The 14,643-nt window shown below is 46.3% G+C and overlaps 1 protein-coding gene across 1 annotated transcript in view; it reads left to right on the top strand.

Annotated features, from left to right (window-relative positions):
• The window catches only part of SZT2 (SZT2 subunit of KICSTOR complex), a 73,610-nt gene that overhangs the window by 31,278 nt on the left and 27,689 nt on the right, over positions 1–14,643 (top strand). The window contains exons 5-12 of the mRNA XM_036257520.1: positions 3,971–4,102; positions 4,868–5,009; positions 5,429–5,535; positions 12,104–12,314; positions 12,529–12,699; positions 13,143–13,377; positions 13,564–13,693; positions 14,456–14,598. Coding sequence (XP_036113413.1) covers positions 3,971–4,102; positions 4,868–5,009; positions 5,429–5,535; positions 12,104–12,314; positions 12,529–12,699; positions 13,143–13,377; positions 13,564–13,693; positions 14,456–14,598 — 1,271 coding nt within the window. The remainder of the gene's footprint in view (positions 1–3,970; positions 4,103–4,867; positions 5,010–5,428; positions 5,536–12,103; positions 12,315–12,528; positions 12,700–13,142; positions 13,378–13,563; positions 13,694–14,455; positions 14,599–14,643) is intronic.

The following is a 14,643-nucleotide window of genomic DNA, read 5'->3' as shown; positions in this document are numbered from 1 at the left end:
TCGAACCCGGACCTCTCAGTCCATGGTACGACGCTCAGTACACTGAGCCGCACCAGCTGGGTTCAGTTCCTCTGGTCTTGCGCCTTCACATAAGCCTTAGGTCAGTTGGCATTGATTGGACAAATTTCTTTCTCACTCCTCTAAGTCTCTGTTTCTGGCCCCTGGTTATCTTTTTTTTTCTGTGTGTCTCTCCTCCCACTTTCAGTTCTGTCAGGTGTGCTGGTGTCCTGACTCCTGGCGCTAACCCCAGAAGATGGTCTTTAGAAATAGTTCTATGATTTTTAAATATAACAAATACCCAGAAATGTAATTTCTTCCAAGGACAGAGAAGGGTCATTTTCTCTGAGAGCCCTGTGAAGTGTTGGGTGTAATGCTGACCATACAGATAATTACAGGGCTTATCCAACACCCAAGCAGGCTATCACAAGGCACTCCTTTTGGAGAATGGCCAAGTCTGTTACTGGAATATCTGTTTTTGGCTTAGATAAGCATGGCCCAGTTTCCCCTCATCTGCCCTTAACCACTCTCAGCTCATTGGTGGGGGCTTACTCTAAAACTCCCTGATGGCTACATTGTCACCTTAGCTGTCAAACTGGTTTTGAAAGACAGAGATGCAAAGAACAGCATCTGAGGGTCTGAAATATACAAGGCAATTGGTGCACACCTGGATCCCAGCCCTCTGCCCTGGATTAAAGTGCTCTAGTGCAGCTGTTAGGACTGCTGGTTATGGGCTCCATCCCCAGATGGAGGCCAGGCTTTGTAGGTGTTGATAGCCAAGGCAGGGAAAGCATGGATATTAGGTAATCACTCAACACTTGGTTGGGTTTGGCAAACACTTACTGAAGCCTGATCTATTCCAGGCCTGGGTTAGGTCCTGGAGACACAGATGAATCAGACACTGTCCCTGTTCTGATGGGAGGAGTTGAGAGATTAGTGGAGGGCACAGGTGTTGAAGGAGGTAATTTCAGTTGAATGTGATAAGGTATGACTCAGAGGCTATGGGAGCATCCAGCCAAGCCTGGGGCAGAGACAGGGAAGACTTTGAGATGAAGAAGCATTAGAATTTGTCTTGAAGGATAGGAACATGGGGACCAGCAAAAGCAAAGACGCAGAGCCATGAAACTGCTCTCAGTTACAGGTGTTCTAGGGAGCTACATGTTATTTAGTTTGACACAGTGAAGTTTGAATGTGGAAGTAGGAGTTTGCGTAAGGAGGAGAGATAAGAGGGGACAGGATTATGAAAGGCCTTGAATGTCATGGTTAAGAACTAGTACTTGATTGTGTCGGGGTATTTGGTGTGGTGGTGAAGAGCACAGGACCTGGAATCACATTACCTGAATTTGCTTTCTGGCTGTACCACTTATTGGTGGTATGCCCTTAGGCAAGTTACTTAACCTCTTTGTGTGTCTATGCCTTTTCTCCAATATGGGGAGGTTAACAGTACTAATATTATATGGTGATTGAATTAATACATGTCAAGCACTGAAAACAGTGCCTGCCACATAGAAAACATGCAAATGAAAACTATTAGCCGTAGGTAGTAGGGAACCTTTGAAGGCTTTAAATGGATGACAACAGAATCAAATTTGTACACTAGGAAGACCACACGTGTTTGTGGCCAATGAGGAAGATGGATTAGGGGAAAAATTCTGGATCAGGGAGAACAGATTATTACATCATAGGAAAGGAGATGAGGCTTGAACAATGACAGCAGCTGTGGAGAGGAGAGGACTTAGTTGAACCTCAGGGCCATTTGGCCCTGAGCCAGCTTCCTCCGTCTCTAGAGCTCCCTCAAGATGTATTTTGCTGCTCTTAAAAAAAAAAAAGAAGTTAAATTTCTTTATAATGTCCATTGAAGGAGACTTGAAAATAATAGTATTAAAATAAAAACAAGACTCACTCATAGTATGCCACCCGGAAATAACTACTGTTAACATTTTATGTATTTCCTTCTTGTCTTTGAGTATGTGTTTATCCTACCTTACCACTACCTTTCATCCAAATAGAGAAACATTAGGCTCATTCCACACACTTTTATGTCCTGCTTTTTTATGTATAATATAGGTGTTTTTCCGTGTCACTAAATGTTCTTTAGAAACGTGACTTTTAATGTTTTGTCATATAGTTTGATCTTACCGTATTTTATCATTATGTATTTAGCCAAACCTTTATTGTTGGACCCTTGGGTTAACCTAATTTTCACTCTTCTAAAACAATACAGCTGTGAACATCTTTCTCATTTTTTTATATTCTCTTATTTTTTTTTAAAAAAAATATGTTTTTATTGATTTTTGAGAGCGAGAGGAAGGGAAAGAGAGATCCAAACATTAGTGTGAGAGAGAAACAATAATTGGCTGCCTCCGCCCTGGCCGGTTTGGCTCAGCGGTTAGAGAGTTGGCATGCGGTCCAGAGAGACCCTGGTTCCGTTTCCGCTAAGGGCATATACCTTGGTTGCAGTTTGTCCCTGGCCCTGGTTGGTCGTGCGGGTGGCAGCCACTCGATGTGTCCCTTTCACATGGATGTTTCTCTCTCTCTTCCTCTCTCTCCCTCCCACTCTATCTGAACAAAAGAATGGAAAAATGTCCTTGGGTGAGGATAAAAAAAAAAATTGACTGCCTCCTACACGCCCCCTGCTGGGGATGGAGCCCACAACCAGGGTGTGTGCCCTGACCTGAACTGGGACCTTGGGACAATGCTCAGTCCACTGAGCCACACCAGCCGGGCATCACCTTTTTATATTGTTCTGGTTCTGTTTTGCTTCTCACAGTCTGGTGTGTAGAGTGGTACAGAGTACCCCTCTCCCCTCTTCTGGCTGTGCCCACCCTCTTCCTCAGTTCTAAATAGGGAATGAAGAGGTAGTTGTTGCACTGGAGGGCAGAGGTTGGGAGAAGTGAGCATGTAAGACAGGATGAAGGAGTCTGATAGGGAGAAAAAAGGGAAGATCCCAAGGCCACCACAGGGGTCAACAGGCCTATGTAACATTTTTAGAATGGGGGCACTTACTGTTTTTTTTTTTTTTTTCAAATTGTAAGAGAGTGTTTATTTAGAAAGTTACAAAGGTAGTAGAAACAAGCCAACTGGGCTGCCTAGGCTCAGGAAACAAGTTACATTAGCAAAAGAAGGGCCCTTGGAGCTTAGGAGAGAGAAAGGCAAAGGTAATATGCCTGGGGGGTGGGGGCAGGGAGCCCTGAATGTAGGCATTTATTTATGTTGGAAGTAGAAGAAAAGAAACCATGAAGAGAACGAAAATATTAGAGAGACAAAAGATCCAAGATTAGATGGAGAGATTCGCTTTAGGGAAAAAGAAGAGGAGGGGACTCTTTTTTCAGAGCCTGGAAGGAAGCACGAGAACACAGAAATATAAACATCTAAAAATTAAGGGTGTTCTCTGTGTGTTGGAGAGTAGTGTACCGTCCATGATAGAGTAAACTGGGAATTCCTGTTGACCGATTTGAGGGGGGGAAGTTATCACTGAGAGTAAAGGGAAGGAAAGAGCATTTATTGGGGGGGAATAAGAAGCAAATTTTGAATGCAGAAAAAGAGAAAAGTTTCAATACAGCCTCTGAGTGCAGTGCTTGGAAATCCACAAGAATAAAAAATATGTATGTGAGTTAGAATGAAAAAAGGCTTTTACCAGGCTGAGGTGGGGCAGCTTATGGACAAAGTCTGGTAGCCCAAGATGAAAGGAGCTGGAAGATCTTTTGGCGCCCCCATGCGGGGATATTGGGAAACCCAGTTTGGAGGATTGGAAGCAGAGGAAGGTTATGAACTCATATTAAAGTGACTGATATACCTGGGCTGAGGACTAATGGAGTAGATGATCTGATGAGTAAGGAACTGGCTGTGGAATTAGGCTGCTTGGGTGGGAAGTCAGGATTGCCTAGAGGGAGAATAAATAGGGAGACCAGGAGGGGTACTGCCCAATGTCCTCCTGACCTTCAAGTCTTGGTCTTGTCTTTGTGCTTCTCAGGTGCTGGTCCAGGGCTGCCTTTTGGACCCTTCCCAGCGGGAAGTGTTTCTGCAGCAGGTATATGAGCAGCTCTGTCTCTTTGAGGATAAGGTGGCCACCATGCTACAGCAGCAGTATGACCCCCAGAGCCAGGTATGTGGGAAACAAAGTAGGGAGAGGCCATTTAGAAAGAGCAGCTGTTAAGGCACAGAGAGGAGAGAGGAGGGACAAGCCTAATACAGAGTGGGATGAGGGCAGAACAAAGGGCAAAGAGCCAGAGGCAGAATGAGCCAGGTTTAGATGTGCTAGTGCGTACCCACTACAGCTTCTCTACGAGGAGGAATGCTTGGATACTCTTCCCAGGACACAAAATCTTGCTGGGAGAAAATGTGAAGGTCATTTGCTATGGTTTTTTTTAAGTCCTGGATCTTTTCCCCTGATGGATCTGAGAAGGTGATCATGGATGGCTTTGATCTTTAGTTAGTATTTTGTACAGTTTAGGATAAAGTTCTTGGGGCTCACTAGAATGCACTCTCATTCCTTTCGATATCCTAGAAGTAGCTAGGCAGGTGGCAGTTCTTTATGTCTGAAACATAGTGTCATTGATGTAGAAGATATTTTGTAATGGCAATGGAAAAATATGGAAAGAGGGCCTAATTGGCAAAAGGTGGGGAAGCCCTTCTCTAGTACAATCTAGTGTTTCATATAGTGTCAGCCTCCCTGCTCATCTAAGGGTCAATGTCTGAACATACACTAGGAGAGGGAGCATAGTCAGGGTGCGGCTGCATAGTTGGAGGATTGGGGTGCCACACAGGATTGGGCCTGTCTGGCCTGGGCAGTACTGCTGTAAATTTGAGCTTTGCTGTGGATGCGGCAATGCTGTCTGTCCCATTCTGTCTTTTCTGTAACTTGGGCCAGGCAGAAGATCAATCCCCAGACTCGGGGGAGCCCCCTGGACGGAAGATGGGAGTCTCCATGGTAACAGCTGATCTTGGGCTGGTCAGTATGATTCGTCAGGGCATCTTGGCGCTGCAGTTGCTCCCGTCAAACTCTAGTGCAGGTCAGTAGAAGGAATGTTGGTGGGCTTGGGGAAATAGAATTCAGGATGGGTATTAGGGGAACATTATCAGCAAAGCTAGTTTCCAGGGGGTCTGGGGCCCAGGGGGCCTAGGGAGCCCAGGGAGAGGGTCTGTTTTCCTTGTTTGTAAGAGTTAAGTGTGTGTTAGTGAATGTCTCAGGTACCCACAGCTCTGACAACCATCAGGGATCCTAGTGGGAAGGAGTAGTGCTCCCAAGGACCTCACTCTGGGATCCAGCACTCAAGAGAAAGCATCAGTAGGGAAGGGGAGAGGAAAGGTGTTCGAGGCTTATAAAGCACATTTGCTGGCAGACACTGGGGTTTTCAGGGTTTCATCAGTTGAGTGCCTGACTTTCACAGGTGAGTGTCCTTGGGTCTGAGTCTGATGTTTCCTGCTGCAGGTATCATTGTGATCACAGACGGGGTGACCAGCGTTCCTGATGTTGCTGTCTGCGAGACGTTGCTGAACCAGCTTCGCAGTGGCACTGTAGCTTGTTCCTTTGTACAGGTGAGGACTTTCTGGGATGGAGGAGAGGGAAATGTGGCATCTCAAAAAGTGGGATGTGGTTAGTTAATTTTTTTTGCAGGTGATGATTTCCCAGGTAAAGCCAATGGCATGCATAATTACATGTGAGTGGTGGGGAGAGGGGTCATGTCTAGAACGAGATAGGTGGCAGTGGTGGGAGAGGACTCTCGTCTTTGTCCTCTTTCCTTAGGATGTGGGAGACAGCATGTTATAGTAAAAAGAATGCAGAATTTGAAATCTGGCAGTCTGAGTTACTGCTGTTGCATTTGCCAGGGTCAGAAAACCCAGTTTAAACTAGCTTAAGCAAAGGAGAAAAGTGGTGTATTCAGGGAACTGCAGTCAATTTGGATTGATGGATGGTGGGGTAGGAGGCAAAGAGCTATGGGAAACGAGGCTGGAGGGTAGGCACAGGCCAGAACATGAAAAGCTGGTGCTGCTATATTAAGGTGTTTCAGCGTAATTCTATGGGTAACACAGATAAATAGAAGGAAAGTCATTAGTTAGGTTTGTGTTTTATAAAGGTCACTCTTGAAGCTGGGTAAAGGGCAGGAATGGAGGTAAGAAGACTATTATTTGCAACGGTCAGGTGAGAGAGGATTAGGTCTTAAATTAGGGGAATTAGGATAAGAGAGAAGGGGATAAGACTGAGAAAATAAAGAGGTAGAATCACCATGACTTATGATTAGCAAGGGGTGAGCAGTGAGGAAAAAAGAAGAGTTAAGGATGTCTCCAAGTTTCTGACTTCAGTGATGACTGGGTAGCTGGCAGAGCAAACAGGAAGAGAAGCAGTTGGAGTGTAGTGAGGATAAGATTATGAATCCAGGTATATGCCTGTTACATTTGATGGGTCAGTAGGATAAAGGTTAACATGGCCTTTGGAGTTAGACATACCTGGTCTGAATCCTGGCTCCACTTATTAGCTATGTGACACTAGGCACATCACTTCACTTCTTGGTTGGATTTACTTGTAAATGGAGATTATAGTAGTACTTACCTCATTGGGTGAGAGGATACATTTAAAGTGCTTGATTTAGGGCATAATTACTTCATAAATGGCTGCTATTCATAGCAGTTAGCAGTTAGATAAGCAGATCCGATACTCAGGAGGCAGCACTAGTTGAGAGATAGAGTTAGGATTTTAGCCTACAGATGATAATTGAGTAGAGAAGAGGATCCCTGAAGAACCCTGGGGAATACTAGTATTTAAAGGTCTTTCATAGGTAAAGGGCTCAGCATACATTGAAGGGAAATAATCAGATGAGAACCTGGAGATTTGGGTGTCAGAAAATTTAGAGTTTGGGGAAGAAAGTAGTAGTTAACAGTGTGAGACGGGCAGAAAGATGATGTAAAATGAGGAATGAAAAGTGCGCTTTGGAGTTGATGATCTTTTTCAGGTCATTTCAGTGAAGAGGTGTTGAGGGAAATGATTGCAGTGGGTCAGAGAGTGGATAGACAGGAAGGGAGTGGAGACACAAGGAATTTGGCTCTTCAGATCAAGTAGGGGGTGAGAGAATGATAGCCAGAGGGAAGTACAGGGTGGAAGGAGAGGAGTGTTCTACTGTTTTGTTTTGCTTTTTGAGATGGAGACTTAAGCAGTGTTTCTAAGGACACATGGTGAAGCAGAGCTTGGAAATAAGGGAAAGAAAAGAAAGCCTGATGGAGTAAGGACCCTAAATGGACAGGAGGGCAGTTGACTTAAGGAACATTTGAGGAGCAGGACAGGGTCACGTCTTTCTGTGAAACCAGAAGGAGAAAAGTAGAAGTGAAGGCAGATAAATTCTACCAAGGGCCTATGATTTCTCAATGAAGTAAAAGGTGAAGATGAGTCCTGGTTGGTGTGGCTTAGTGGTTAGAGTGCTGGCCTGTGCACCTAAGGGTCACAGGTTTGATTCCAGTCAAGGGCATGTACCTGGGTTGCAGGTTCGATACCCACCCTGGTCCAGGCAGGTGCAGGAGGCAACCGATTGATGTGTCAACCTCCCCCCTCCGCCCCCTCTCTTCCTCCCTCCCTCCCTTTCACTCTGTCTGAAATCAATGGAAAAAATATCCTTGGGTGAGGATTAATAAACAAACAAAGTACTGTAAGGGAAGGGAGGCCGAGTTGAAAGGCACAGGATTGAAGACAGCATTGAAGGACTAGCAGGGTTCGGTGTCATGTTTTGAGGTGGTATCAACCTACACAACTGTGTGTTTTTCTCCATTTGAGATCCATTGGAATCCAATTTGGGAATATAGATCCTCCTTGGGTTTTTGAGTTAGAAGCAGAAAAAGAGTGAAGAGGGCCAAGGAACTAAAAATGGTTCTGATGAAATTGCTTGAACACAGCCTGGCTGGGTTGAGAAAGGAGGATGAGAGGCTGTTATTACACTTCAAGAGAGCAGGGTTCAAGGCCTAGCGATCTTAATAAGATCATAGAGCAGCAGGAGAAGCAGGATGCTTCCATTTTCTTTATGGAATCTAAAGGGATGCAGCTGTGTGTAATCGGTAGGATGTGCCAATTGAAATGGCAAAAGTAAGTACAGTAGTCCCTCCTTATCCATGGCGGATGCATTCCAAGACCCCCGTGGATGCCTAAAACCACAGAGAGTACTGAACCCTACATATAGTATGTTTTTTCCTACATACAAACCTTTTCTCTTAAAGGAAGCATCTTACAGCTTTTTTTGGCATATCTGAATTTCTGGCATCACTACTCTTAAGCTTTGGGGCTGTAATTGAGTAAAATAAGGGTTACTTAAACACAAGGACTTTGATACTGATACAGTCAATCTGACTTTTTTAAAAAAATTTTTTCTTTATTGATTTTATTTTATTTTATTTTTTTATTTTTTTTATTGTTCATGAGTTTACTTTTTTTTTTCAAATCTTTTTTGTTGGATGTAAAATGTATTACAGATGTTCCACATTTTTCCCCCATTGACCCCCTCCTCCCCACTCCCGCCCCCCTCCCACCTTTTCCCACACTATTGTCTGTGTCCATTGGTTATGCATATAAGTTCTTTGGTTTATTTATTCCCACCCCCAACCCCCAACCCCTTTCCCTTTGAGGTTTGTCAGTCTAGCAATGAATTTGTGCTTCTTAATCCCTTCACCTTTTTCACCCATTCCCCCAACCCCCCCTCCCAACTGGCAACCAACAAAATGTTCTCTGTATCTATGAGAATGTGTCTGTTCTACCTGTTCATTTTGTTTGTAGATTCCATTGTTGATAGCTATGTATTCATTGCCATTTTGTTTGTTCATACATTTTATGTTTTTCTTCAAAAAGACCCTTCATCATTTCATATAATAACTGTTTGGGCCCTGGCCGGTTTGGCTCAGCGGTTGGAGCGTCGGCCTGCGGTACAGAGAGACCCGGGTTCGGTTCCCGCTAAGGGCACGTGCCTCGGTTGCAGTTTGTCCCCGGCCCTGGTTGGTCGTGCGGGTGGCAGCCACTCGATGTGTCCCTTCACGTCGATGTTTCTCTCTCTCTCTCTTCCTCTCTCTCCCTCTCGCTCTATCTGAACAAAAAATGGAAAAATGTCCTCGGGTGAGGATAAAAAAAAATAATAATAATAACTGTTTGGTAGTGATGAACTCCTTTAACTTTTTCTTGTCTGGGAAAGTTTTTATATGTCCATCGATTCTAAATACAGCTTTGCAGGATAGAGTAATTTTGGTTGTAGGTTCTTGGTTTTCATCACTCTGAATATTTCTTGCCACTCCCTTCTGGCCTGCAAAGTTTCTTTTGAGAAATCAGCTGACAGCCTAATGGGAACTCCCTTGTAGGTAACTAGCTGCCTTTCTCTTGCTGCTTTTAAGATTCTCTTTTTGTCTTGAACCTTTTGCATTTTGATGATGATGTGTCTTGGTGTGGGCCTCTTGGGGTTCATCTTGTTTGGGAATCTCTGTGCTTCCTGGACTTGTATGTCTGTTTCCTTCACCAAGTTAGGAAAGTTTTCTGCCATTATTGTTTCAAACAGGTTTTCGATTTCTTGTTCTCTCTCTTCTCCTTCTGGCACCCCCAAGATGCGAATGTTGGCATGCTTGAAGTTGTCCCAGAGGCTCCTTACACTATCGTCATTTTTTGGGATTCTTTTTTCTTTTTGCTGTTCTGATTGGGGATTTTTTGCTTCCTTATGTTCCAAATCGATAGTTTGCTCCTTGGATTTACATACTCTATTGTTGAAGCTGTGTAAATTATTCTTTATTTCAGTTAATGCCTCCTTCAATTCTAACTGTGTATCCATGATTTCTAACTGGTCCTTTTTTATGCTCTTGAGGCCCTCACTAAGTTCACTGAGGTTCTCACTAAGTTCATTGAGCATCCTTATAAGCAGTATTTTGAATTCAGTATCTGTTAGGTTGGTATCTCCATTTCGCTTAGTTCTTTTATTGGGGTTTTGTTCTGTTCTTTCATTTGGGACCTGTTTCTTTGTCTCCTCATTTTGGCTGCCTCCCTGTGTTTGTTTCAGTGTATTATTTAATGGGAGGTATGGGGCTCGCTGAGACCAGATGCTGCTCGTTTAAAGAATTTAGGAAAAACCTGAAGCAGGATCCAAGACCGGCCAATCCTATGGTTAAGCAAGTGGCAACAGCTTGGGTGGGCTTGAAAGTTGGGTGGGCTTGAAAGTTGGGTGGGGCGGGGCGGGGCCTCAGGGAGTCAACAGGGCAGGGCTATCAGTGTGAGCCAGGTTGCTGGAGTCCCAGATATGGAGACTGTCTGCCGCCCCCGGGAAAGGCTCACCAAAGGAACAAAGGCCTCTTACAGCACGTTTGTCCCCAAGAAAGCCCCCTCTCCAGCCCTTGCTCCAATGCCAAACAGCTCAGTTCTTTCCTGTATGTCTTTGGTGCCCCTCCAGCTGCCTCCCCTCCAAGCTTAGAGGGAGAGAGTCTGATAAGTCTGTGCGCGGGCCCTTTAAGAGGAGCTGCCTGGGGCTCCAGCCACTTCAGCTTCCCTGAGCCTCAGTTTCCGCTGGTTTTTCCAGCCAGAAGTTATGGGGACTTCTCTTCCTGGCACTGGAACCCTGAGCGGGGCACCTGGTGTGGGATGGGGACCCCTCAGTCCTCAGGAAGGACCTTCCCAGCCGCGGGAGCCTCCTGATTTTTATCCGCCACACTTGGATGTGGGACCCGCCCCTCCTACCAGTCTGGATGTGGCTGCTGATTTAATTTCGTAGTTGTAGGAATTCCATTCAGCTTGATTTCAGGCGGTTTTGAATGATGGTTGTTCTGTAGTTTAGTTGTAACTTTGATGTGGTTGTGGGAGGACGCGATACCGCGTTTACCTACGCCGCCATCTTGACCAGAAGTCCATCTCTTTATTGATTTTAGAGAGAGGAAGGGAGAGGGAGAGAAAGGTAGAAACATCAATGAGAAAGAACATTGATTGGCTGCCTCCTGTATGCTCGCCACTGGAGATCGGGCCCACAACCTGGGCATGTGCCCTGACCAGGAATCGAACCAACGACCTCTTGGTGCATGGGTTGACACTAACCACTGAGAACACTGGCCGGGCCCATCTGATTTTTGATCTGATAACTGTGATGGCTATTAAATGACTAATGGTTGGGTAGCATATACAGCATGGATACGCTAGATAAGGGGATGATTCACGTCCTGGGTGGGATGGAGCAAGATTTTATCACTACTTAGAGCAGCACACAATTTAAAACTTAAGAATTATTCAGTTCTGGAATTTTCCATTTAATGTTTTCAGACCATGGTTGACTATAGGTAACAAACTGGAAAGCAAAACCACAGATAAGGGGGGAACTACTGTGCTCTCAGGTAAAGTCAAGGTTCAGCATGTAGCCAGCAGGCAGGTGAGTGGAATAAAGAAAGTTCCAGGAGATAAGGGTTAAGGAACTGAGAAGCCAGAGAATTGAACGAGTCATCTAGAGTAGGTTTGCAGACATTTTCTATAAAGGACCAGCTAGCAAGTATTTTAAGCTTTAAAAGGCAAAGGGTTGTCACAGCTTCTCAACTCTGTTCTTGTATTAGAAAGCAGCCATAAACAATATGGAAATGAATGGGCATGGCTATGTTCCAATAAAACTTTATTTACAAAAATAGGTGTTGGGCCACAGATTATATTTAGTTTTCCAGTCTCTGATCTATAGCCTTGGCATATAGGCTAGCCGCATTGGCATCACCAGGGAGCTTGTTAGAAATGCAAAATCTCAGGCCCCACCCAGACCTACTGCCTTTTAACAGAATTCCTAGGTATTTTGTATGCACTCTAAAGTTTGAGAAGCACTTTGTTAGAGAGACACTGAAGACTCTCATGAAGGTGACAGAAAGCCAGTGAAACCAGTTGCCAAAATCTTTAATGAATGTGGGCAGGCTGGTATTTGATTGAGAAAGAAGGGTATAACCAGGTGGCACAGGCTTCAGGCAGAAGGGCTCAGGGAAGGAAAGTGACAGTGATCTGTCCTTGGAGAACTCTGGCCCACTTTCCACTCCGTGGTCCCGGGGATGGGAGCAGCCATCAACCAGTCTCTTCCGCTTTTATACTTCTTTCTCTGATGCCTCTTTTTGAGCAAGGTCTCCAATTGCTCACTTTCTCCAGGTGGGAGGAGTTTACTCTTATGACTGCAGTTTTGGCCATGTGCCCAATGTGGAATTGATGAAGTTCATCGCAATGGCGACATTTGGCTCCTACCTGTCCACTTGTCCTGAGCCCGAACCAGGCAGCCTGGGTCTGACTGTCTACCACCGAGCATTTCTCCTCTACTCCTTCCTGCGCAGTGGAGAAGCCCTGAACCCTGAATATTATTGCGGTGAGAGGCAGACAGAGGCAGGTGTGGGAATGGGGAAATGTAAGATGGGCTGAGATGATACAGGAATCTGCCTAGGGTTTGGGTCCCTGGGGCACTGAAAGTATAACTGGGCTAACTACTTTGGTGCTGTTCTCTCACCAGATTTCAGTGTAGCACCTCCCCCATATCTCTTTCCACTAACAGGTAACCACTGTCCCCTTCCCATCCTCACTAGGCTCTCAGCACCGCCTGTTTAATGAACACCTGGTCTCCGCCAGCAGCAACCCTGCCTTAGCCCTGCGACGGAAGAAGCACACTGAGAAGGAGGTGCCAGCTGATTTGGTCAGCACCGTGTCTGTACGACTTCGAGAAGGTTACAGTGTCCGAGAGGTCACGCTAGCCAAAGGTAAGGGTCACTAGGTCCTGCTATATCCCACAAGTCTCAAATTTTGGGTGTGGGGAGATCTGCTGAGCAAAGCAGAGGACACATGTATCACACACGGAAGTGTCACAGTGAAAGATTCTGCTTGTCATTTGAGACAAGTGGGTTCTGAACTGCCTTCAGGGTTTGGTTCTCTTAGTATTTATCTGCTCAGTTCCATCTCTTTTTGCCTGAAGTGAGTCACCTGAGAGTGGTATTGATATCCCGAACTGGCTTTGTTTCAGATTACTGCAAAACTCTTTGTGTCAGATGGCAGGCTCTGGGCCTGAAATCTATGGAACCATGCCTGGAACCTTTGGCCAGGCTAAAGTTCTAGGAGGTGGGTGGGAGTTTCAGATAGGACTTAGTCCCAGGCCGGGATTCCAATGTCTGCTTCTCCTCATTAGCCCTCCTGCTTCCCCTTGCAGGAGGGTCCCAGCTGGAGGTGAAGTTGGTGCTGCTGTGGAAACACAACATGCGCATAGAGTATGTGGCTGTGGCACCCTGGCCACTAGAGCCTGAGGGCCCTCGAGGAACACGGGTGGAAGTGACAATGGAAGGTGGCTATGACATTTTACATGACGTGTCCTGTGCTCTAAGGCAACCCATTCGCTCACTGTATCGCACCCACGTTATCCGGCGGTTCTGGAACACGCTGCAGAGGTAAGTGAGGTCACCGCTCAGTGAGTGATGCCCCATTAGTTGTGTGGAGAGACAGATGTGTGAACTTTGGGGGTGAAGAGAGTCACCCTCAGTACCAGGCTTGTGTCCCAGGCCCCTGTCCTCCAGGGGCTCCCTTCTGTGCCCACTAGAGTCAGGTGTGGCTCAGGATTGGCCTTTGTCCTACAGCATTAACCAGACGGACCAGATGCTAGCCCACCTTCAGTCCTTCTCTTCAGTCCCAGAACATTTCACGCTTCCAGACAGCACCAAGAGCGGAGTGCCACTCTTCTACATCCCTCCAGGCTCCACCACCCCGGTGAGTGGATCCCATCTCATTCCCTCTTTTGTGCCCACCCAGACTTGGATTGGCACGGCTTCCGGAGCCCAGCATCACTTCTTTTTCCTTCCCTCTCAAGTCCAAGGCACCCAAACCAGAACCCGTTAGCCTTGAGAGCAGTTCTCCTCCCTCCTTCCAAGCCCCTGGGGGAGGAGAAGGATCTGTAGAGAGAGGCTGGCTGTCCTCAACAGACCACGGTGTCAGAGGTAAAGACTTGTAGAGTGTCTAGGTGGTGGTATCCCAGCCAACTGCGAGCCCCTTTGCCCCGTCTCCATCTGGAATACTCTGCCCGCCCCCTCGCCACCTTCACCCGTTTCCCACCATTAAAAACCACTGTGCACTGTGCACTTCCTGAGGACCAAAGCTTCCTTTGTCCTGTGCTTTCTTCACTCTCAGCTCCAGCTGTCAGCCTGACATTGCTAGGCCAGTGGCTTCATCTGAGGTCCTGCCAACGACTCAGTGGCTTTGCTCCAAAGTCAGTGATAGAAGCGTGGCAAGTCTTTTCCTTTGCCTGGAATTAGCTTTAAAGGGCCATGCAGTCTGTCCCTGGACTCATTCATCCTACTCTAGTCTTCATGTTGGAGGCAGTTTTTGCCTCCAGCCTGGCTGGATTATGGGTTCCTTCAGCCTTAAACCACTGCCATCTCTGACCCTCAGAACCCCAGGGTTCTGCACACCATCTGGAGGCTGTACCCTTGTTTTCTATGGATGCTTCTATAGTGCTGTCCTTCCCGTCCCCAGGTGCTCTCCCTTCAACACAGTGGGTCTGACTCATCTCATGCCCAGTTTGCTGCCTACTGGAAGCCAGTGCTATCCATGGATGCAAATTCATGGCAGCGTTGGCTTCACATGCATCGCCTAGTGCTGATCCTGGAGCATGACACGTGGGTACCCTCTCAGGGCTACAGTTGGGATGGAGGACCAGGGGT

Source organism: Molossus molossus, unplaced genomic scaffold (genome assembly GCF_014108415.1).
Source record: "Molossus molossus isolate mMolMol1 unplaced genomic scaffold, mMolMol1.p scaffold_m16_p_12, whole genome shotgun sequence".
NCBI classification, from domain to species: domain Eukaryota; kingdom Metazoa; phylum Chordata; class Mammalia; order Chiroptera; family Molossidae; genus Molossus; species Molossus molossus.
Note: the sequence above shows the minus strand (reverse complement) of the source record. Positions and strands in the feature narration are given on the sequence as shown.